Consider the following 26,122-nt stretch of genomic DNA (forward strand, 5'->3'; position numbering starts at 1 on the left):
TGCCCTTACCTTGTGATACAAGATGTATTTACTTAAATCCTCTATTCAGGCCCCTTGCCAATGCCTTTTCTGCGTGCAGGAGACTGCTAATCCAAGGCTGCATGTGTGCTTGCATCATTCGGTCCCCAGCAGTGCCCTTACACTGATGTCACTGAATCCTTTTCTGGGTTCTGAGAAGACCTCATCTCTGAACAGACAATAGAAAGTGTCTACGTAACACCATGGGAGTAAAATATTGGCTGTAAATGTGGATTTCTTTTTATACTGTTAAATGTTGAAACTTTTGAGCCACTCTGATGCAGTATTTGACAGTAGGGTGGGCAGGGAGAAAAGTTAATGTCTCTGCATACATCAGCGCAAGTTGTGTCTGCATACTAGATACTATAGGGTCAGTTCAGGTTTTATTTATTGTATTTATTTCAGGTACTTATATAGCGCCGTCAATTTACGCAGTGCTTTACATATATATTATACATTCACATCAGTCCCTAACCCTCAAGGGGCGTACAATCTAAGGTCCCTAACTCACATTCATACATACACATACTAGGGACAATTTAGACAGGATCCAATTCACCTACCAGCATGAATTTGGAGTGTAGGAGGAAACCGGAGTACCCGGAAGAAACCCACACAGGCACAGGGAGAACATGCAAACTCCAGGCAGGTGGTGCTGTGGCTGGAATTAGAACCAACGACCCTAGTACTGCCAGGCGGAAGTGCTAACCATTTAGCCACTGTGCTGCCCCAGGTTAAAATTCAGTTTAACAGTTTTTGGCGGATATCTAAAAGTTTTTATTCTTTTAGGGACTGCTGTGGTAGAAATCTAAATCTTTTCCCAAGTCTGAGCACATAGCAAAGTAGTCACAAATCAGTCCCACTCTTCTTGCTGAGTTTTTCTCCTATTTCATATATTAGCCATAAGCAGCATCTGTTTCCTCTTGTACCAAATTGTATTGTAACCATAATGTCTACCTTCATTTTGTAAAGCGCTGTGCAAACTGTTGGCACTATATAAATCCTGTATAATAATAATAATAATAGGAGATGTGGGAACACCCTAAACTCCAAAAGGAAGAGGGAGCAAACCCTGGTACAATGGCAGGTAGATCTCAGCTCTGGAGTCCCCAAAATAAAAAACACACCAACTACAACTGAAACATCAGTGTTTGGTGCACCAACAAGGAGAAAGCTTAGGTTATCGGCATGAGGTAAGGTAGCTGATAGGACAGCAGTTGGTGGTTTTGTTCCCTCTTATCTCTGACTTTCGGGTTAGAAAATCTAACAAATAAGGGGACTTTACTTTTTTTCTTTTTTTTTTTTTAATATGTAAAATTGTAATAATAGATTGAATATTTATTTTGTTGCGTTAAGCCCTATGCTTTGCATCACAGAGGAGCACTATGATTTAAGGCCTATCCACTGAGCAGTTGGCCTACAGCAGCGGTTCTCAACCTGTGGGTCGCGACCCCTTTGGGGGTCGAACAACCCTTTCACAGGGGTCTCCTAAGACCATCGGAAAACACATATTTCCGATGGTCTTAGGAACCGAGACACCGCTCCTCTATCAGTTTTCAGGCGGGTCCACCCACATGCAGATACGTCCACATTTCCCTGGACGCGATGTGTGCGCGGGATGACATGCCGCCCCTGTCATCTGGCCACATCCCCGGGATCAGAAGGGAGCAGCCGGAGAAGGAAGACAGCTGACAGGTAAGTGTCTGTAGCGTGCAGATGGTGCTGCTGCAGCCAGGTATGCTTGCTGTAGATGGGAGAGGGAGGGAGCGAGCCCAGGCTGGAGCAGGGGTCAGCCAGGTAAGTATCATTGGTGTCAGTAGGAGGAATAGTGCCCCATGATTGGTGTCACTAATACCAATGATGGGGCACTATTCCTCCCACTGACACCAACGATGGGGCACTATTCCTCCCCCCTCTGACACCAACGATGGGGCACTATTCCTCCCCCCACTGACACCAACGATGGGGCACTATTCCTCCCCCCACTGACGCCAACGATGGGGCACTATTCCTCCCCCCACTGACGCCAATGCTGGGGCACTATTCCTCCCCCCACTGACGCCAATGCTGGGGCACTATTCCTCCCCCCACTGACGCCAACGCTGGGGCACTATTCCTCCCCCCACTGACGCCAACGCTGGGGCACTATTCCTCCCCCCACTGACGCCAACGCTGGGGCACTATTCCTCCCCCCACTGACGCCAACGCTGGGGCACTATTCCTCCCCCCACTGACGCCAACGCTGGGGCACTATTCCTCCCCCCACTGACGCCAACGCTGGGGCACTATTCCTCCCCCCACTGACGCCAACGCTGGGGCACTATTCCTCCCCCCACTGACGCCAACGCTGGGGCACTATTCCTCCCCCCACTGACGCCAACGCTGGGGCACTATTCCTCCCCCCACTGACGCCAACGCTGGGGCACTATTCCTCCCCCCACTGACGCCAACGCTGGGGCACTATTCCTCCCCCCACTGACGCCAACGCTGGGGCACTATTCCTCCCCCCACTGACGCCAACGCTGGGGCACTATTCCTCCCCCCACTGACGCCAACGCTGGGGCACTATTCCTCCCCCCACTGACGCCAACGCTGGGGCACTATTCCTCCCCCCACTGACGCCAACGCTGGGGCACTATTCCTCCCCCCACTGACGCCAACGCTGGGGCACTATTCCTCCCCCCACTGACGCCAACGCTGGGGCACTATTCCTCCCCCCACTGACGCCAACGCTGGGGCACTATTCCTCCCCCCACTGACGCCAACGCTGGGGCACTATTCCTCCCCCCACTGACGCCAACGCTGGGGCACTATTCCTCCCCCCACTGACGCCAACGCTGGGGCACTATTCCTCCCCCCACTGACGCCAACGCTGGGGCACTATTCCTCCCCCCCCCCCCCCCACTGACACCAGTGATGTGGCACTACTCCTCCCACTGCAAAATTACAGTTATGAAGTAGCAACGAAAATAATTTTATGGTTGGGGGTCACCACAACATGAGGAACTGTATTAAAGGGTCGCGGCATTAGGAAGGTGAATCCTATTTTCAATCTTGTAGACAGTATGTAGAGAGAAGTCCATTAATATTTAGTACTCAGACTTCAGTAGCAATATTAACATCAAGATTTGCAAGGAAGTTTATTGAAGACAAGCTGGTAAATAAGTAATAGGTATATTCAGGTTTCATTTTTTGTTTCATTTTATTTAAAGACCAGCTGAGTCACATCTAACCATTCTGGTTTGCTTCCTGTAGCAAAGCCCTGGCTATGTTCTGCAGCTTTCTGTTGGGTTTAGGAGACAGCTGCTTCAACACTCAGCTCTTGAGTATTTTGGGAACCCTGTACGCAGATGACAGTGCACCCGCTTTTGCAATATTCAAATTTGTGCAGGTAAGAAACGTGAGAACTCACTCTCGTGTGTATATAAACATGCACGAATATAACCGTTATACAGATTTTTCTCTGCAATGTAAAGGAATATGTTGTGGTTTTCTATTTCTTCTTTCATTCAAATGGTCAAGGCTAAAAAAGAAAAAAAGGTACTTTTGCAGGATACAGGAAGGAACTCTAAAACTGTTGGGTTATACTGCTGCTTACAGGAGGTTGGGGCAATGGCAAAAAGAAAAAAAATGGAAATCCACCCTTTTGGATAACCTTCTTTGCCCAGCATGCTAGTTTCCTAGGAGGTTGGACTTGAGGGAGTTCCCTGCATGAAGCTTCGTTTGTGTTGATTTGGGGATCTGTAAGGTCCCACTGGTTGAATTAAAAAAAAAAAAAATGTACATGTATTGTATACCCAACTGTAAAGTGGTTGTAACACTTTACATATTACCAGTGTAGTGACTAGCCTCAGGTGATACACAGAGATGAAACCAATCCTACATAAGTTTTATCTGTGTATCTGCAGTGATTTGTTCTGTACATCATTGCAAACATAATGTCATATGTATAATCATTTTCTAATCAAACTTTCTTGTGGAACATCTACAGAATATAAACCATTACAAAGCTGCTGCAGGTGTATAGAGTGGATGGTGTCTAAGCTGTCATTATTTATTTATTTCATGTACTTATATAGCGCCGTCAATTTACGCAGCGCTTTACATATATATTGTACATTCACATCAGTCCCTAACCCTCAAGGGGTGTACAATCTAAGGTCCCTAACTCACATTCATACATACACATATCAGGGCCAGTTTAGACAGGATCCAATTATCCTGTCTAATTATTGCTCAACCTCTCCAAAACCGAGCTTCTCGTCTTTCCCCCTTCCCGCGCCCCCCCCCCCCATCCTTTCCATCACTACCAACAACACCACCATCAATCCCGCCCAGCAAGCCAAGGTCCTTGGCATCATTCTGGACTCAAACCTTTCCTTTCAACCTCATGTCAAATCACTTACAAACACATGCAGGCTCCACCTCCGGAACATCGCCAAGATACGCTCCTTCCTTACCCCAGACACCACTAAACTACTCGTACACTCCTTGATTATCTCACGCGTTGACTACTGCAACTCCCTCCTCACCGGCCTACCCCAGTGCAAACTCTCCCCACTTCAGACCATCCTGAACTCAGCTGCCAGACTCATCCACCTCACCAGCCGCTCCACCTCTGTCACCCCCCTCTGCCTCTCCCTCCACTGGCTCCCCATTGCCCAATGCATTAAATTCAAACTGCTCACTCTGACCTATAAGGCCATTCACAACACTGCCCCTAACTACCTCACCGACCTGATTCCCAGGTACCACCCTACCCGTACCCTTCGCTTTTCACAGGACCTCCTTCTGTCTTGCTCCCTGGTCTCCTCCTCCCACGCACGACTGCAAGACTTCTCCAGGCCCTCCCCCATCCTCTGGAACTCACTACCCCAATCCATCAGACTGTCACCTTCCCTCCTCATCTTCAGGCGCTCCCTGAAAACCCACCTCTTCAGGGAAGCCTACCCCACCCTCACCTAACAGCCGCTGCCCTTCCCTCCTCCTACCACTCCATCCCCCACAGCCATTTCCTCGTGTACCTCTACCCCCTCCCTCCTAGATTGTAAGCTCGAAAGAGTAGGGCCCTCTTGCCCCTTGTGTGCTGTTTGATGTTACTGTACTGTTTCATGTATTGTCCCCCCCTCTATTGTACAGCGCTGAGCAAACCCTTTGGCGCTATATAAACCCGATAAATAAATAAATAAATAAATAATAAATCCTACCAGCATGTCTTTGGAGTGTGGGAGGAAAGCGGAGTACCTAGAGGAAACCCACGCAGGCACAGGGAGAACATGCAAACTCCCGGCAGGTGGTGCTGTGGTTGGGATTCGAACCAACGACCACAGTACTGCCAGGTGGAAGTGCTAACCATTTAGCCACTGTGCTGCCCTATCATTCGTAATGTTAGCCTCACACATAGCAACTTTCATATGATTCCAAACATATTTGTCCGCTTTCAAAAGGCAAGCAATGGAGTAGATTTACAAAGCATCAACACTTTTTTAGATAATTTTTTTGATATCCATAGAATAGCCACTTTCACACTGGTGCACTTTTGCTGTGCGTTTCCAGGTCGACAAAACGGCATGAAAACTATTGTCCATTAAATCTTATGTAACTGTTCACACTGCATTCTAAAAAGTCTTGCATGTTGCATCTTTGATGCAGTTTTTCAAAAGCACATCAAAGAGGCACCTTCCATTGTAAGTCAATGGGAGCATGACAAAAGTGCATCAGTGTAAAATCTGCACAAAAGCGCATTGGTGTGAAAGGAGCCAAACTGTATATGGTAGGTTCCGTTAATTGTTTAAGTTATGTTGCATTTGAAATCTCGTTAGAAGTCCTGAAAATTGGTGTTTGTGGCTAGCTTTAGGCACAGCTAATCTAAATCCACAGGCCTCCTCATTCAGGGCAGCTTTGTCAGAGTTTTAGTATGGCTGTGCCAAGCAACGGTAGAGTGGGCATAGTGTGACATACACATATCTATCTATCCATCTATCCATCCATCCATCCATCCATCTCTCTCTCCATCTCTCTCTCCATCTCTCTCTCCATCTCTCTCTCCATCTCTCTCTCCATCTCTCTCTCCATCTCTCTCTCCATCTCTCTCTCCATCTCTCTCTCCATCTCTCTCTCCATCTCTCTCTCCATCTCTCTCTCCATCTCTCTATCTATCCATCTATCACACTAACATCCACAGGATGTTATTGTGGAATGCTTGCTCAGGTGCAGCCTTCCTCAGATCAGGAAACCTCCTGTCAACTGCAAAAGACGCACAAGAGGGTGCATAACTCCTCGTTCATTACTACCATACAATTTATTAGATCCTTAAAGACAGATACTCACAAGCAGTTAAAAACAGCAGGCATATAGCATAAGCAGTTCCGTTTTGGGGGGTGAGTCCCATTCTAAAACCATCTGGTTGGAAAGCTAATGTGTATCGGGGGTCGAGTCCCCTTCTTCAGAGTTCTGAAGAATGGGGCTTGACCCTCAAAACACATTGGCTTTCCAACCAGATTGGACTCACCGCTCAAGACTGAACTATTGTTTTTACTGCTTGTGAGTATCCATTTGTTTTTGAGGATCCAATAAATTGTATTGTGGTTTTTGTTGGATTTTATTTTTTATATAGTATGACTTATTTCCACTGCTGTAACATGTTAACTACTTTTAATTGTAAGGAAATTCAGTTTTGATATGATTAGAATACAGTTGCTCTTTAAACATATTAGAAATATTTTGGATAGAGAGGTCTAATTGATGGATTAAATTTGCCTCATACATAAGCAATCACCACAGAATTTTAGATTGTGAACGTGGTAATCAGCTAGTCACTACTTGTTCTGATTAACACGTATCTGTTAATGATTTTTTTTTTCTGAGTACATATATTTATAGAAATGTTAGTGATTCATGAAAAGCAGATGTATGGTAATGAGCGATGTCAGTAACACTCTTGTATCTCCCTCTTATTCAGTCTATCAGCGCAGCTGTTGCATTCTTTTATAGCAACTACCTCCTCCTGCAGTGGCAGCTGTTAATCATGGTGATATTTGGATTCTTTGGCACCATCTCATTTTTCTTTGTGGAGTGGGGAACGGTCAGCTTGGATCCTCAAGAGACTCGCTACGGCAGTATCTGATGAAGATGTGCTGCTCTGCAGCTACTGGTTGATAGAGTGAAAAGGCTCAGAGCTTGTCTGGCACCTTTTAGAGGTTAATTAAGGAACATGTGGATCTGCGCTGGCCGCAGGACATTCCCTAGAGCTACTCTGTGCTACTTTTTTTAGATTCAGGACAACTTTGACGTGACCATAATGCACTCTGTCCCCAACGTCTTCTGGGAAAGAGAGAAAACATATGGCAGTGGTTCACAGACATTGATAGTGCAATAGCTGCTACACTCCTTTGCCTGCTGTTATTACTTGATCGTGTTTATCACCTGACAAAGTCTGATTATTCACAACCCTTTGATCACTGAATGCAAAGAACTTTATCAGACATCACACTCCATGCCCCTTTTACCATGTGATATTTTAGTGGCAGTTTTATAAATGGGAGTTGGGCTTACTGTACAGTGACTATATAACTAAAAATACTTGACTACAAAAAATTGCTGTTATGTCAAAGTATGAAATTTTGTGTTTGGTGCCAAATTGTATTTTTTTTTTTTTTTCTTTTTTACCCCTTAAAGAATGTATAGTTAGCCTTAGTTTCAGCCGTCATCCAAAGTTTTTGGTATGTTTTTACACTGCTCTTGCTATTCTGTAAATTGTTTGCACTCAGGTCTTTTTAAAAACTGCTAATGTGTTGTATTTGTTTTATATTTCTATGAAAATAGCAAGACCATACTTGACTGATGGCCTCTTGTTTTAATAAAGTGTCTCGTAAGGGGAGATGGTGATGTGCATAGCAGCCAAGTCACTTCCAGAGGTCATTCCACAACGGTTTTATTGCAGGGCCTTACATTGCCTTCTTGGTAACTCAGTCTCACTACTATTTTCACAAGTGATCAATTGCTATACAAATGGAACACATGGCACTCTACTGGATAAGTTTCACAATCAACAATTGCACAATGCTTTGTGTGGGATTACTAACTTCTCAAAGCTATGGTGTATTAGATCACACCAAACTCTTTACAAATAGCAACTAAACAATAGTGGAGGGAGTAGATTGCTATAAATTAACTTTATGCCCCTGCACTTGCAGCCCATTTGTAGCTTTTTGCAAAATGTAATAGACCAAAGGAAGGCCCATAAAAACATTGGGTTGATTTTACTAAAATTGGAGAGTGCAAGTCTTGTGCAACTCTGCATACAAACCAATCAGCTTTCAGATTTTTTATTTTTTTTGGCACAGCTTAATGGGACAAGCTGAAGTTAGAAGCTGATTGGCTACCATGCACAGCTACACCAGATTTTGCACTTTCACGCTTTAGTAAATCAACCCCATTGCTTTTTACATGTCTTATATGTGTTTGTTCTGTAATTGTGCCCAAGTGCCAGCCCAAAAGACTGCACCCCTGCAGCAGCCTGAAGGTAAGAGCCATTGTTCTGTGTGTGTGTGAGCAGTGGTCTATTGCTAGTGTTCCGGCACACTTCATTTGCAGTCCCAAGTGCTGCTCTTTTTAGCGAGCAGCTGTTTTATTGTTAGCCTGCTGCAGGGATGCTGATTTTTGGACCAGTTCTGGGTTGAAATTCAAGAACAAAACAAATATAATTCATTTCAGTTAATGTTTTATGTATTCTTTGTTGCTCTATTATGTTTTGTTAAAAACTACATTTAGAAGCTGGAGCGTAAACGGATCTAACAATGTATCTTATATCTCTTAAGTATTCTGTCGGTATATCTGTGCTTTTGTTCATGGGTTTGCACTTCCACTTCTAGTGTGGTCATTTTGAAGGATTCCCATTCCTGTACTCTCTCCAATATGAAATAAATAAAATGTCCAGCACAACAGGAGATGCTAGAACATATAGAGGTGGGTGGAAACAAGACTAGCAGGGGGCTAGGAATAGCCTTCGAAATTGTGACAGGAACATCCTGCTATTGGAGTATCCATGGCATATAAAAAAAAAAAAAAAAAAAAAAAAAAAGCAAGGACTTCAAGGGGAGCTCCATACTCCTACAACACAAATACTGTAGCTGCTGACTTTTAATATAAGGACACCTACCTGTCCAGGTGTCCACACCTGATCTTCAGTAAGGGAAACTGGAAGTGAAGCCCTTTCAGCTTCACAGTCTGTACCCTACTGCGCATGTGCAAAGTGCACTGCACTTTGTGAATTGCCCCGCAGTCTTCTGAGACCCTGTGAAGTATCCCAGAAGGTTGCAGGGGAAGGAGGGGAGAGCCAAACCTCCAGCTCAGATGGCTGTGGCACATCAGACCAGAGGTGGGGGTGAGTACTTCTCAAAACCAGGTACCTGCTCACCCCCCCCCTTAAAAAAAATGCCAAATGTGGCAGGGGAGGGAGGGAGGAGGCAAACGGGCAGAACTTCTCCTTTTGAGTGAAGTTGTGCTTTGAGTCAGTCTGCCCAGCTCTGCTTAAAATTAAAATGTCACTTTAAATAAAAACACACCCACAAATTGGGTCATTCAACCTTTAAAGTTGGGGACTTTATCATTTGATGCATTTTGTTCTTGGGGTCTGTTTTTTATAGCCCTCTGGCTTCCAAAAACAACATTTCCGTCAAGACTGTCCAGCTTCGTTTTAAAGAGCCATGAATCTTCTAGCATTTTTTTTTCTGTTTCATTTTTACAGGCAATACATAGCAAACATGAATACATTAAGCAATATTAATGTGTGTCTGAAATACTTGGCCTCTACGCAGCCCTTGAAAACTAGATTTGCACAGCCTTTTCCTAGAGAAAATATGACAATAAACTCAACAAAAACTGAACTTGGGACCATGTGTGGGGTCTTTTTGAGGTTTTGCACCCTCTGGATAAAATCTGGTTGCTATGGATAACACAGATTTCTTCCCTTCAGTCACTTTTTATACGAGGCCCAGTGTAAGTGTTTGGTTTCTATGATCAAACGGTTTGTCTTGGTGGCTGCATTTGCCTCACTTTTTCTGCTATTCTACAGATCTGTCAAAGGGTCCCTGTGGGTACCATAAAGGAGAGATGACAAGCCTTTTTCGTTCCGTTCACATTCCAGGTCACATTGTGTATCCTTGCTCTAGGTGAAGCTTTTGAAATCCACAAAGAAGCTGTAACTCTGCTTATCTCCTCTGTGCCACAGGCAAAATCCAAGAAGCTGTTTATCACCTGAGGAAAAAGGAAAAGTCTGTATTATGAATACTGGTAGTCATCAATTTGGGCATATGACAGAGGGAGGAAAAAAATAACAGTGCTCATTCATCTTTCATGAGATTTAGGGATTCTATTTCTAAATAATGTAGTGCTGACCTGTACAGGCTCAGTTGAGGTGCACGACAACCTAATTTAAATTGAGTTTCAGGCAACAGTTTGGACATGATCACATTGTATTTGAGGAGTGCAAAGAACCATTTTGTCTCGGTTTCCAAAAGTGTGAATATTAAGGGAATAACAATCTGTATGATATTTATAAGGGGCTTCTCTGGGTCCCTTTATCAGGGATTTCAAGTTGGTAAGGGATAGTGCTATAGAATATGAAACGTTTTTGTAAAATAGACCTAGACCCAGCTGTTAACTTAAAGTGAATCTGTAGGTTGGCCTGTGCTTACAAATTTAAGCAGACATCACCAGATGCTGGCAAAATATTTTATTTATTTTCAGAGAGTAATAGGACCCATGGCACTCTGATTTAGAAATTGAGATCAGACTTTGTTTACCCTGAGGTCTGCCACCCTCCCTGTCAATCATTTAATATGATGGTATTCTGGACCAACACGGCGATCCGGAGTGGGTCTCAGTTCAGCTATGCAATGTGTGGTCCAGTAATCATACGGGCAGGCACCTGGAGGTTCCTGCTATATTTCCCTGCAACCCGTTGCAAGTGTAGGTGGGTCCACAGGTTTGCTTTAAAGAAGAACTTTTATGTACCTATAGTTGCAAAATTACTGATGATACAGAAGGGATCCTGCAAACTGACCTCCATAATGTTCCCTTGTGCACTGGGTATGACATATGCACTCTGGCATTTTGTATTTGCACTGCTTTCAAACTCTGTCGTTTTGTAAATTGTTTTGTAACAAACTCTGTCGTTTTGTAAAAGTGTCACATGACTAATATACATTTAATCTGACAGGATGCTGTACTGATTTTGGTGGAAGGACTGGTTATATCACCCTATAATATTGCTATTGGTGAGAAGGAGAATTGTGGGGTACATGTGAGATGAAAAGGACAGTGGATGTAAAAAGTCTACAAACCCGTTAAAATGTCAAGTTTCTGTGATGTAAAAAAATGAGATACAGAAATAATTTCAGAACTTTTTGTACCTTTTAATGTAACCTATAAACTTTACAACTTAGTTGAACAACAAACAGAAATCTTTTAGGTGGAGGGAAGTAAACATAAAAAATTTAAATAATATGGTTGCATAAGTGTGCACACCCTTAAACTAATACTTTGTTGAAGCATCGTTTGATTTTATAACAGCACTCTTTTTGGGTATGAGTTTATCAGCACGGCACATCTTGACTTGGCAATATTTGCCCACTCTTCCTTGCAAAAACACTCCAAATCTGTCAGATTGTGAGGGCATTGCCTGTACACAGCCCTCTTCTGATCACCCCACAGATTTTCCATTGGATTCAGGTCTGGGCCATTCCAAAACTTTAATCTTCTTCTGGTAAAGCCATTCCTTTGTTGATTTGGATGTATGCTTTGGGTCGTTGTCATGCTGAACGATGAAGTTCCTCTTCATGTTCAGCTTTCTAGCAGAAGCCTGAAGGTTTTGTGCCAATATTGACTGGTATTTGGGACTGTTCATAATTCCCTGTACCTTGACTAAGGTCCCAGTTCCAGCTGAAGAAAAAAAGCCCCAAAGCCATGATGCTGCCACCACCATGCTTCACTGTGGGTATGGTGTTCTTTGGTGATGTGCAGTGTTGTTTTTGCTCCAAACATATCTTTTGGAATTATGGCCAAAAAGTTCAACCTTGGTTTCATCAGACCATAACACATTTTCCCACATGCTTTTGGGAGATTTCAGATGTTTTTTTGCCAAATTTAGCCGGGCTTGGATGTTTTTCTTCGTAAGAAAAGGCTTCTGTCTTGCCACTCTGCCCCATAGTCCAGACATATGAAGAACACTACAGATTGTTGTCACATATACCACACAGCCAGTACCTGCCAGATATTCCTGTATCTCCTTTAATGTTGCTGTAGGTCTCTTGGCAGCCTCCCAGACCAGTTTTCTTCTCGTCTTTTCATCAATTTTGGAGGGGTGTTCTTTCCTTGGCAATGTCACTGTTGGGCCATATTTTCTCCACTTGATGATGACTGTCTTCACTGTGTTCCATTGTATATCTCTAATGCCTTGGAAATTCTTTTGTACCCTTCTCCTGACTGATACCTTTTAACGATGAGATCTCTCTGATGCTTTGGAAGCTCTCTGTGGACCATGCCTTTTGCTGCAGGATGCAACTAAGAAAATGTCAGGAAAGACCTACTAGAACAGCTGAACTTTATTTGGGGTTAATCAGAGGCACTGTAAATGATGGCAGATGTGTACTGACTCCTATTTAACATGATCTTGAATGTGATTGCTTAATTTTAAACACATCTACATCCCCAGTTATAAGAGGGTGTGCACACTTATGCAACCACATTGTTTTAGTTTTTTTATGTTTACTTCCTCCCCCTAAAGGATTTCAGTTTGTTTTTCAATTGAGTTATACAGTTTATAGTTCACATTAAAGGTGGAAAAAGTTCTGAAATGATTAATCTCTCATTTTTATACATCACAGAAACCTGACATTTGAACGGGTGTGTAGACTTTTTATATCCACTGTACATATCCAGTGCATCTCCACACTATTATCTGCTGCTGCTTTTTTTTTCAAAAGAGAAATGGTGGATAAACTAGTAAATACACTAATTGTGGGGTACACGTGAGGGGAAAAGGACTCTACATATCCAATGTATCTCCACAATCTTCTGGGTTTTTTTTGTTTTTTTTTTCTCTGAAAAGAAAATGAGTAAATACACTTACAGATATAAAGGAGAGCATTTTGTAAAATTCTGCCTAAAAGTGATGTTAACAGGCTTGCTGGATTGTAAAAAAAAGCAAAAGAATAGCTGATATAACATTTCTGGAGAAAATGCTGCTCATGGCTTCTTCAAGTGCTGATCACATAACCAAGCATCTAGGTATTTAGTCTCATGATTTTAACTAAAGGAGAGCATCAGTTAGTCTAGATCAGCAATAGGCAAACTACGGCCCGCCGGACCTTTTAATCCGGCCCGCGGAGCGTGATACATTGACTGTCAGGATGTGTGTAGGCGGGGCAGCGTGACGAACGTGAGGGGAGCTAGACTCCTTTCACAGTCCGCCTTGAAGACCGGAACGGCGCGGGAACACGGCGAGAGGAACGCGCGGAGCAAAGGTAAGTGAATTGACACAGGGGGGACTTGGCTTACTACTTGGGGGGGAATAGTACTATGGGGGATGAAATACTATATGAGGGATGAATTAATGTGGGGGATGAATTACTATATGGGGGATGAACTACTATGGGGGATTAATTACTATGCTTACTATGGGGGAATATTACTATACTTACTATGGATGACACATACACATCATTCATCTACTCTTGGTCCGGCCCCCGGGTCCAATATATGAACCCATTGCGGCCCTCAAGTCAAAAGGTTTGCCCACCCCTGGTCTAGATGCTGATCCTTACTTTAGAGTGTGCCCAGCCCTGGGCAGAGGTTGGAGAAGCATTTTTCAGCTTTTCTTTTAGGCTTCATGCACACTGGGGCTCTTCTAATCACTTTTCTCTGGGCAGGAGAAAAGCAGCTGTAAAAACACTCCTAAGCTGTGCTATTTAAAATGCTTTTAGACACGTCAAGCGCTTGGGCGTTTATTCATTTAGTTGGCCGGAATGTTAATTTATTTTGACCATTGAAATGAAACATTGCTAAAGTGCTAGAAGCACTTATTGCAAACACACATTTATATGCATTTACACCCATTTAGGCATAGTATGCATTTTTTTTCTGCCAAAACACTCCTCTCTTGAACGCACAAATTATTTTTTTTTTCTCAGCCTCTAACTGATCTAACGGCTTGGATTGATCGTAAACAAATGGATTTCTCCATCCACACAAGTGAGGTGAATAGAGGAACTCCATCTGCTGTGCCATTGTATTCTGACAGTGGTACTCTGATGCTATCCAAATACATCGATCAGCCCCTGATCAAGAAAATGTTTGCAAGTCCATCAATTGGGACTGGCCACAAATGGATCAAAATTTGGCCAAATCAGCCAAATTCTGATCCATCTATGGTCCGCTTTAATCTCTTGTTCATAATCATGTTCCTCTCTAAACTTTTTAGTAAAGACAAACAGACTGAATGTAAACAACGCAATGCTTACGCAGGCCTGGGCCTATGATAACAGCGCTTATGAAATCGCTGAAAGGGAAAAAGTATATATGCTGTCTGACTACTTGTACTAGCTCAATGGCTCAGACAATATTGAAGCCAAGCCATAGCAGCAGCCAGAAAATGTAAGCTGTCCATATATGCTTAAAGAAAACAGATTTCTCCATCCACACACAGAAGTGGAAGGATTTCCCCCTGCCGGGACATTGTATTCTGACAGTGGCACCCACAGCTCTCAGAATACACTGATCAGCAGCTGCAGCCCACTGATGGAGAAAATGTTTCCAACATGTTGCTTTGACAGAAGTCAATCAAATGATTGACTTTTGCTGTGCAGGAACATCCACACACTGATCAAAATTTTGTCTGCTCCCCGCTGAACCAGCTAAATTTTGATCAGTGTATGGCCAGTTTTACTCAGTTTCCGTTAACAAAATCAAGTTTAATTGCTGTATTGTATGGCGGTTTGAGAATGATCAAGCAAGCACGCAGTCTGAAATTGCTAATCGGCTAGGAATAGTCACTCAATTACCTATTTATTTCAGCTTTCAAGCAAACTGTCATCACCCACTCTTTCATTAACATGTTAGTAAAAGCTAACTGTATGTTTACACAGACATTAAATGCTTTGAATTGATGAAAAATGGCTTGTTTTATCAATCATGCTTATTAAATTTGATTTTGAAGTAATGACCTTGAATATATGTGAATTAACTCTACGGATCTTTGAAATCTCAGACAAAGTTTTGTTTTTTTGGCTAAAATCTAAAAGGTTATATTCTATGAAGGGTTAGGCCTTGCCTAACTATTATAAATTTAAACTACCCACTCAGTTGGGTAATGATTTTATTGTCTTTGGTTGGAATCCAACCTTGCTGACTAGTGGTTGTCAGGGGAAAAAAGGCCAAAGTGAAAGGGTTTTTTTTTTTTTTTTTTTTTTTTTTGTGATGGCCGATGTTCCTTCTTTAATAAACTGGTTCCAGCCTCCTGCCCCCCATTCAACCTCCTTTGAAAAAGTCTATAGAATGCCATGCAGAAAACAGGCCTTTTAAAATCTTCAAGCAGTTTTGGTTAGGTTGTGAAAAGCCTTCTTGTTTTTGAGAGCACCAGAAAGGAAATTACCCTCGTGGGATTCAGTGCTTTGCCTCCAAACCCATCGTGAAGTCATAAAGAAGGCAGGCCATACATTAACCAATTTTCTTTCCTTCAACCACGGGTTAAGGGAAAAGAGAATTGCTCAATTCCCCCATCAACACACTCAGTGTTGATGGGGGAATCGCTTTCGTGGAGCTATTCTGACAGCGGGAGGTTTCCCAGCTGTCAGAATACAATGATCACTGTGGCTATAACCATTGGTAGTGATTGAATGAAAAAAAACAATCGATAGGTTGACTTTAGTACAACCAGCCTGCCTACAGTGAGGAACAGAAGTATTTGATCACCCTGCGATTTGGTAAGTTCTCCCACTTAGAAATCAAGGAGGGGTCTGAATTCACATTGTAGGTGCATTCCCACTCTGAGAGACAGACTTAAAAAAAAAATTCAGGAAATCACATTGTATCACATGTAAAGAATGTATTTGTCTTGCACTGCTGAACATAAGTATTTTAACTCTTGAGAAAATCAGTGTTAATATTTGGTACAGAAGCCTTTGTTTGCAATTACAGAGGTCAAATGTTTCCTGTAGTTCTTGACCAGGTTTGCACTGCAACAGGGATTTTTGCCCACTCCTCCACACAGATCTCCTCTAGATCTGTCAGGTTTCGGGGCTGTCGCTGAGCAACACGGAGTTTCAGCTCCCTCCAAAGATGTTCTATTGGATTTAGGTGTGGAGACTGGCTAGGCCACTTCAGAACCTTGATATGCTTCTTACGGAGCCACTCCTTGTTTATCCTGGCTGTGTGCTTCGGGTCGTTGTCATGTTGGAAGACCCAGCCACGACCCATCTTCAATGCTCTGACTGAGGGAAGGCGGTTGTTGCTCAAAATCTCACAATAAATGGCCCCATTCATCCTCTCCTTAACACAGTGCAGTAGTCCTGTCCCCTTCGCAGAAAAGCACCCCCAAAGCATGGTGTTACCACCCCCATGCTTCACAGTAGGGATGGTGTTCTTGGGATGCAACTCATCCTTTTTCCTCCAAACACGACGAGTGAAGTTTAGACCAAAAAGTTCTACTTTGGTCTCATCTGACCACATGACTTTCTCCCATGCCTCCTCTGGATCATCCAGATGGTCATTGGCAAACTTCAGACGGGCCAGGACATGTGATGACTTGAGCAGGGAAACCTTCTGTGCAATGCATGATTTGAAATCATAATGGCGTAGTGTTACCTTTGAAACTGTGGTCCCAGCTCTCTTCATCTCATTGACCAGCTCCTCCCTTGTAGTTCTGGGCTGATTCCTCACCTTTCTTATCATCAGTGATACCCCACGAGGTGAGATCTTGCATGGAGCCCCAGTCAGAGGGAGACTGACAGCTGTCTTTAGCCTCTTCCATTTTCTAACAATTGCTCCAACAGGGGATCTATTTTCACCAAGCTGCTTGGCAATTGCCCCGTAGCCCTTTCCAGCCTTGTGGAGGTCCACAATTTTGTCTCTGGTGTCTTTTGACAGCTCTTTGGTCTTGTCCATGGTAGTAGTTGGCGTCTGACTGACTGTGGGGTGGACAGGTGCTACTAAGTTAGATTAATGAGTGGAGTAGAGGTGGACTTTTTAAAGGCTCAGTAACAGGTCTTTGAGAGCCAGAATTTTTGCTGTTTCTTAGGTGTTCAAATACTTATGTTCAGCAGTGCAAGACAAATAAATTCTTTAAAAATCATACAATGTGATTTCCTGAATTTTTTTTTAAATTCTGTCTCTCAGAGTGGGAATGCACCTACAACGTAAATTTCAGACCCCTCTATAATTTCTAAGGGGGAGAGCTTGCAAAATCGCAGGGTATTCAAATACTTCTGTTCCTCACTGTATATATGGCCTGCTTAAAGCAGGGACAATGGACACATGTAAAGACTGAGGTAGATTTACAGAAATGGGAACTTAGATGACACTTGAGAAATTATGCATAAGAGGGACATGGGTTAAGTTAAAGAACCCACCAGCATTTATCCTATATCCAAACTTCTACTTTCTATGGATTGGTTCATTCACCTCTATATTCCACTATATACCAATGGTGCCCAACCTCAGTCCTTGAGTACCCCCAACAGGTCATGTTTTGAGGATTTTCTTCACCTTGCACAGGTGCTTTAAATCAATGGCAATGGCTTGGTAATTATGAGAGCTGTTTTATCTAAGAAAATTTCCCTAAACATGGAAGGTACTTGATGGCTGAAGGATGGAAACCACTGCACTATGCTCATTCATTTCATCATTAGATAATCCATCTTCCACTGTAATTGTGGCACCATGACTCTCTATGCTCTTAATGGAAATATTATTGCAAAGTGGCAGTTATTTTGAAGCTTTCACAGTAATATATCTTATACTAGAGTAAATCTGTAAAACGGATTTTGCTGCATTAAACAGGTTCACTTCAGGACACATAATGAGCTTTTACCCTCATTAATAATTTTTGTGGTTAAATGTGATTCATTTTAGAAATGTATACTGTTATGGAAGTCATTGCCTTCAAGATCTCATTACTGGAGTGAAGAGGCATTTTTATCATGAAACCAATGTTCTGGAAATGTAACTTCTAGCTGTAACTGTATTGTGTGTTATTGGAAAAGCAAAACAGCAGGGAACGGGACTATTTTGTTTTTATTATTATTTTGTAAATTGTAGGGATTGACTGTACAGAAGCTGAGTACTGATCAATCACTCATTTTGTAGCAGAACACATTACAAACAACACAGATGCCTGGCACCATCAAGTCGGCATAGCAGGCTGTTTATAGATCTGGTTATCACATAGAACTGCTATCTTTATTAGGCATATTCTGCTTAATAAGCTTCTCTCATCCATATGGCAACCTTTCTTCCATACATGCATTTCCCAGCCAGGGAAATCTCATGGTCACTGTCACTTCATTCATTGCTAGCATTCTTCCAAGAGTGATGGTCTCCTAGCAGTCAGATTACAGTGTAGAAATAAGCTCAAGTGTAGTGCTTCTAAGACTGCAGTCCATCTGTTTTCATTTAAGGGTTGGCTTGTCCACTTTTGTTAAAATAAGACTTTCTTCATACAAAGGTTACCCTCACAGGTTTTAGCCTTATACAGAATGCGACATAAAGCTTCAGGCCTGTCTATATTGCTCCTTCCAGACCTACTATCTGTATCAGTTTAGACAACACACATACTATAAGGGCTGTACACACCTGCACAATCAGGATGCTGCTTGCCAACAAACCATGGACCCAGGTCTGGAGGCTTAATCCCATCAATTAATCTGCAAAGCCTCTGGGCTTCGGGACCAAATTCAGGCGTTTTAAGTCCCAGAGGATACTGAAAATCCAGTTTTTTCCCTGCGAGACATGCATCTTGGAACCCCTCAGGTTGTATTTATGAGAACCCAAGGTGCTACTGGCTCCTCTTCAAACCATGAACTGGCTCTGAGTACATCACTAAGTTATGTGGCACTCTGAATCCCTGGCTAGAATTGTGCTTTTTCTTACTAGAAACTCGACTCTTATTGGAAATAACAAATTACATCTGTCTGTTCAATTGTCCCTTTTAGAAACACCCACTTGTAACAATCTTCAAGTTTATAGACACCTACCATCTGAACTTAAAGATACCTGCCCACAATATCATCCCTATGAACTGACACCATATAGAATGGCAACCACCCACACTCCTCTATAACTAAGGGGCAATTATCACAGTCCTAAACCAGTGGTGGGTCACCCCGTTGATAAAGGGGGCTCAAGGGCAGCCTCTTACACCACCAGAAGACCAGGCATATAATTCAGTGAATGTAATGCTACAGAAAGCTGTAAGGGATTGCAGATATGCAACAAGAGATGGTGAATGAATACAGGTTTGCAATAAGAGATAGACTGCAGGCAAGCTGAAAGAGATGATTAAAAAATGTGGACATTCTGGAGACAGATTAGACACATTACATGAGACTACTGAAGATCACTGTTATTACGGGCAATAGGGAAACACAGACTATGGTCTGCAGGAGCCTCGAGGGTCACACAGGAAGGGCCATTGGGTGGACACCAGGGCCCTAGACAGACAATTGCTTACTAGTGTTCCCCAAACCTGAGCTTAAATCAGCTACTTGAACATCTAAAACGTAAGGTCACCCACTGACCATTTTTGAAAGACCAAACCTTCCTCACATTGAAAGCCTACTGTGTACTCTTGACTGTCCTTACCATTCACATCACTTTATCCCAAAGCAAAATACTGAAAATGACCATCTGATGGATACTTCCTGCATGTCACTTTCCAAACTGAATGCCACATTCTGTTCTCCCCAAGACACATTACGTTGGGTACCTCAAAAATTATGTTAATGGACAGTAACCACTGTTTAACCACATAGAAAGCTACAGGTGCTTAGACTGATAGATACAAGCCTCCATTCGCCCACCATGCTAATAGTCGCACATTCACCAGCTATACCTCACTCCTTACACATATCCAGCACCTTTTCCCCCCATCTCACAGCTACCCTAGACCCACCTGCATAGTGGCCAAGACTGAAAGCCACTGAACCATCCAGACTGAGGACCAAGTACAACCCTCTACTGGTGGTCCTATCCTGCACACTATAAGGAAGGTTCTGGTGCACAGAGGTAGGTAATCCCAGAATGATTCAATATCCAAAACAAAGCAATAATATGTACTATATATATATATATATATATATATATATATATATATATATATATAAATATAAGAGTATATGCAGGAGACAGGCAAAAAAAGCCTGATGGCTATCAGGACACAGTTTTAATGTCCATAAACTTATACGTCCTTGGAATACCAAGGTTTAGGTAGCAACAGCCATCCTTTAGAGCAGGGGTCTCCAAACTTTATAAACAAAGGGCCAATTTACTGTCCTTCAGTCTTTGGAGGTCTTAGCCAATGAGGAGGCAGAGACTTGGGACAGCCGAAAGCTGTCATTCATATTGCTGGATCGCGATGGGGTACAGGTGGTGTCAGTGAGAGGAATTGTGCCCCATCGATGGTGTTATTGGGAGGAGTTGTACCCCAACATTGGTGTCATTGGGTCCCATTTTTGGTATCACTGGGATGAACTGTGCCTCATCATTGGTGTCATTGGTAGGAATTGTATCTCTTTGTTGGTGGTAGTGGATGAAATAGTGCCCCAAAAACTGGATGAAAGCAAACAAAGGGCCACATCCGGCCCTCAGGCTGCACTTAGGAGACCTCTGCTTTAGAGCATGGCCAACTCTAAATGCTGAGACAAAAAAGACAGAGACGAAGGCGCCAGCTAAGTGCAGTAGTCCCTGATACATTTAATGGCATAGGATTAAAAACATTCACAAGAAATTAAAAGCTCATCTGTGGATGGATATGGAGTCGCTCCTCTCCGTCCTGCAGGTACCGCCGGTCATACACCTAGAATGCCATGGGGATGGGCTGAGATGGTAGGAAGCCGTGTGAGCTAGTCAAGCTCCTAGGACACCATAGAGATGAGGCTGAGATGGTCGGAACCCATCTAGAGTCCACGATGACCAGCGTGGAACGCACCAGCGGAAATGACGTCACCGGAAGAATTGGAGAGCCAGATGTAGGACACAGAGTAGCACAGGCTACATGCTTAGAGCCTCTGGCTCCTTCTATAGGCCTCTAGTAGGGCTATAGAGAAATGCACAACCCAACCAAGATTAGGAGAAAGCCAGATAAAAAAACTATATAATCAATCTGATTCAACTACAACCCAGCCAAAAACTAAATTTGCATAGTAGCTCCAGTTTAGAACACGAGGGCTATAAATGTAAAAGAGAAAGACGTGCATGAGTTAGTGCCTATGCCGATGGGATTTTGTTCATGTCAGATGAGTTTTGCACTCCTATACAAGTCTATGGGAATGCAAAACACGACTGAAGCTGGTTAGCTGCACCTGTTAGGTGCCCGGTCATACTGGTGCGATTTCAGGTGCGAATTGAAATCACACCTGAAATTGCATCAAATTAATGTAAATGCCAGTGTCTTAACGTGCGATTTGCTGCAGTGCAATTTTTAAAGTAGCTCTTGCCATGCAAATTGTAAGAAATCTCTGAAAATCTTCACAAGTGGCAATAAAGTCTTCAGAAATCTCACCTGAAATTGAGCTGAAATTGCATACAAATCACACGATTTTAAATCACAGCGGTGTGATCGCTGACTAAGGTATTCTGAATGATTCTAGAAGCATCTTGAATTGAGGCCAGTTGTGTCAACACAACCGCTTTAAAAATATTCTACACTCTGAAATCATTTCTTTTTCTTTCTACAGTTTTACTCTTTTACAAATTGGTACACTTTGCTAAATTTTTATTTCAATCCCTAATTCATGCATCAGATTAAAGTCAGTGTAATGCTGCTGATTTACACCATCACTCTCTGCGCAGATATTCAGCTGTGAAGTGATCTTTGTAGCTATCTAGCTTGAAAAATGTTGGACCTCCTGATTGATGTAGACAGCTAGGACCTGTATGAACACAGACCAACCACCAACGTACACATTTGTCTGTACTGCTCTAGGACTGCGAATACCATTTAGTACTAGACCCTCCTCACCAAAGTGTGTCTCCATCAGAAATTTATTGAACAGTTAGTTTAAAAAATAATTCCACATTTGTAACTTTTGTTGAGAAAACAAAATCTTTCCCTTCTGGGTGATCAATTTGCATTGCAAGGATTTTACCAAACTTTGTTGCAGATTCCTGCCTGTTTCTGCTCTGAAAGAATAGCTCTTCATCAGATAATATCTTGTGCAGGACTGATTCTGAATGGGATCAACTAATACATTACGAGCAGCTGATGCACTTTCAGGGTTCTGATGAGAAAAGTGGCGAACTCTTAGGAAGTTTCTCACCAAAAATGACATTTTAGTTGAAGGGTATGCCAACCTGACTTCTGCCAATCTTAGTGCAGAGTTCTTCATATGAGCAGCAAATGGCCTTTCTGGGTCCCTTCTGTCCACCAACTGTGCATGCAACACCTACAGGAGCCATATTGCAGATTGAAAAGGAAAGGTCATTTTTAATTAATTTAAGATTAAACTACATTATGGCTTCTGGAGGAATTGTATGTGCTATATTTTTTTTATTTGTCCATGAAAGTGGAACTAGTATGACTCTTCAATGTTGTGGGTGCAGGTTCCACAGTAAATATGCATAATATCTGTAACTTTTAAAGGGTGTTTGATAGATTGAGTGTCTCATTGAGTCACACAAATAGGAAACTTGAACCTTCTAGACCCAAATAACTTAGTTTTTCCTCCTAAATCTGGCCCTTAGTTACTAACAGTCCCTAAGCGCTGGTTCACACTAGAACACAGTATGGGAGAGCTGTGTTCCCACATGGCTTCCCACGCTACATTCCGATCACAATGCCCTTGCGATCTGCTGCGGGGGTCAGTTCAAAGTTAACGCCACCCCAAATGCAGGTGGTTGCAAACGCATTGCATTTGCCTGCACCGGATCGTATGGTACAAAAGTGCTGGACTTCCCAGTGCCCAATAGGCACTATAGGCATGTGCCTACAGGTGCCTTTCCTAGAGGGATGCCCATCTGTATGATCATGGAATGATCATGTAGCAACCCTAATCACCCACATGTGCTTGGATATACATCAGTGGTAGGCAGCAGCGGCTGTGCTGCGAGTGGAGTACATTTTGTGTAAAATGTGATTCCTGTGTGCCAGTGCAGCCAAGGACTTCAGCTACAGTCTGCAGAATATGCAGGCAAGCAGGGAGCCAGACATATTTCCTGATGCACCCGCTCTAGTTCCAGCTGCAGGTCCCCTAGTAGGCAGCACAGTGATACAGAAACCAGAAGGCCCCATACAGACAACCTGACAGCACCCCCCCCCCAAAAAAAATAGTTTACTATGCTTCAGTTATGAATGAACACAGTGAGTGATCAGTACCGTTCACTCATTGTTTTCCTTCAGGAAAGGAAGAGACTAGTAATTGTAACATATTTACCAGACCTTTCCCCACTCTCCATCCTGATGAATCCTATTGTGTGCTTACAGTTGCCAGTAGGAAGGAGAGGATTGAACCTGGCAACACTGTGGGGTTGGGGGCACACAGGGGGGCCTGAGAAAAAGAGGGAAACCTATGGTGCACAGGAAGGGTGATGGTTGCTGAAGGGGGGGGCAATTACTGGGACCGATCCCCTGCATGGCTCTCTCTCTGCAGCGGCTGCAAGTGGGAGGGAGAGGAGAAGCCAGCTATCAGCTGCTGCAGAGAGAGAGCCATACAGGGGATCAGTTCCAGTAATAGCCCCCCACTTTTTGCTGATCACCCTCCCTGCCCACATTCAATTCACCCAGCTGCCTTGGCCTCCAGATGCCAGAAGTGTGTGAAGATGGGTGTAACATGTAACATGTTATGAAAGGTGAACCCTTTAACCGCTTCCCCGCTGCCTTATAGCAGATATACTGCTGCACGGCGGCACGGGTGCGCAAAATCACGCATATATGTGTGATTTTCATTTTCGAGTAGGAGGCGCGGCCTACCCGCGCCACCATTCGCTGCTGTGGATGCCAATCACCGGGTCCCAGCGGGTGATTACCCGCCGGTGCCTGGTGATTACCAACAATCACCGACGGGGAGGAAGATTGTTTTGTTTACAGTCTTCCTCCCTGTCAGCTCGGGCACACTGCTCAAGATGGATGTGCAGCCATCCCAATCAGTGTGCTTACAGTGAAGCACACCCCCCTCCCCCTATTAAAACACTCTCAGCACACAGTTAACCCTATGATCGCCCCTCACATTAACCCCCTTCTGCCCAGTGTCATTAGCACAGTGTCAGTGCTGTTTTTTAGCACTGATCACTGTATCGGTGTCACTGGGGTTGTCACTGCGCAATTGTCAATTAAAGTAACGCAGTGCCATAATGCAAAAAATGGCCTGGTCAGGAAGGGGGATAAAACCTTCCAGAGGTCAAGTGGTTAATTAGATTTTTACCTGTCATTTTTAATTGTTCTCACACGAATACCCAATCACATGCATGAAAAATAGGTAAAAAAAAAAAACTATATTTTACACAAATGGATGATGAAAGTCAGGAGAGCTTCCCCTCCTTTACTCTGGAGCAAATTCCCTTGCAGAGTGCAAGAATGCAACTGCACTTGCAAAGTGCATGTTCTATTTGCCTTTAGTAAATCAACTCCTATGCGTGTGTAATTGTCAATAACCCTTGGCCACCAAGAATAACTGACCACCAGTAGCGAGCAACGATGACAGGTAAATGTGATGTCTGTTGATTTTGGTGGTATGGCACTGAAAGCAAACCCACACCAGGGAATGGACTGACCATTTGGAAACTTGGGCACTGCCCGAGGGTTGGGGTCAGTAGGGGGCCCCATGAGATGCCCCTGGTACCTTTTTCATAGGCTTTTTTGAGTTTGGGCAAGGACACAGGAGCCCCATGATTACCTATTGCCCGGGGGGGCCCATGAGTTGTCAGTCCGCCCCTGACCCAGATTTCAGTGAGTTATTCCTAAGAATACAATAATTCATAAAAATACATATTTCCATGCAAAAAAATGTACCGCTTTGAGCACAGAAATATGGACATAATCAGACCGCTAGGTAGGTTAAAACTGCAAAGGGAGTTAAGTGTCTAATTAGGGAGTGATTTACATTAACTAGCAGAGGCTCATCTGGGATTTTTTTTTTACTCAAACTAACATAAAATCCTATCCAAAACCTACAATATTTTCATAAACCTACAAGAATACTAAATGTCATGAATAGCAAACCCTTATTCAATGAAAACAGAAGACCTCAATTTTATTCAAACCTGCAGATATTTCACCACATGCTGGAGATAATGTTTGATGTGAAGAGGGAGAATATAAATCTTTAATGAACTGGCTCTTTTGATGTCTTTTATTTTTGTATTTTCTCTTTAATCTAGTTCCAGTGACATGAGAGGGCTGCAGGTAATATGGACCAGAGCTGGGCTGTTTGACCTAAGAGGGTGCAGTATAAAAGTCGCAGGAAAGGAGTTTGACTTTGTTGCCCTTAGCAACCAGACTTTTTTTCTTTTTTTAACTGCTAAAATCAGCAGCTTTAGAATCTGTTAACTTGCTACAGGCAACATTACTTTTATACTACCTGGCACTGTCACTGTCGAGATTATTATTATTATTATACAGTATTTATAAAGTGCCAATGGTTCGCTCAGCGCTGTACATTACAAAGGGGGACAGAACATGTGACAGAACAATACCAATACAATGCAAAACATGAGGGGATTGAGGGCCCTGCTCTTTCGAGCTTACAATCTAGGAGATATACGGAGATAATAGATTAATTTTTTTAATTTTTTAATAAATTTTTTTTATGAGGATATATAAAGCCTCATGGGTGGCACAGTGGCTTAGTGGTTAGCACTTCTTCCTTGCAGTAATTGGGTCATGGGTTCAATTCCC

General features: G+C 43.0%; 1 protein-coding gene and 1 long non-coding RNA gene across 2 annotated transcripts in view; one reads left to right on the forward strand and one right to left on the reverse strand.

Annotated features, from left to right (window-relative positions):
* Positions 1-9,905, forward strand: part of MFSD11 (major facilitator superfamily domain containing 11) — an 83,534-nt gene extending 73,629 nt beyond the window's left edge. Inside the window, exons 13-14 of the mRNA XM_089682673.1 lie at positions 3,274-3,409; positions 6,980-9,905. Coding sequence (XP_089538799.1) covers positions 3,274-3,409; positions 6,980-7,144 — 301 coding nt within the window. The 3' untranslated portion in view covers positions 7,145-9,905. The remainder of the gene's footprint in view (positions 1-3,273; positions 3,410-6,979) is intronic.
* LOC149458158 (uncharacterized) overlaps positions 9,597-26,122 on the reverse strand; it is a 127,957-nt gene continuing 111,431 nt past the window's right edge. Inside the window, exon 3 of the long non-coding RNA XR_016313505.1 lies at positions 9,597-10,275. This is a non-coding gene — a long non-coding RNA (uncharacterized LOC149458158). The remainder of the gene's footprint in view (positions 10,276-26,122) is intronic.

Source organism: Staurois parvus, unplaced genomic scaffold (genome assembly GCF_062004578.1).
Source record: "Staurois parvus isolate SC_StPar_1 unplaced genomic scaffold, SC_StPar_1.0 ptg000293l, whole genome shotgun sequence".
Classification (NCBI taxonomy): Eukaryota; Metazoa; Chordata; class Amphibia; order Anura; family Ranidae; genus Staurois; species Staurois parvus.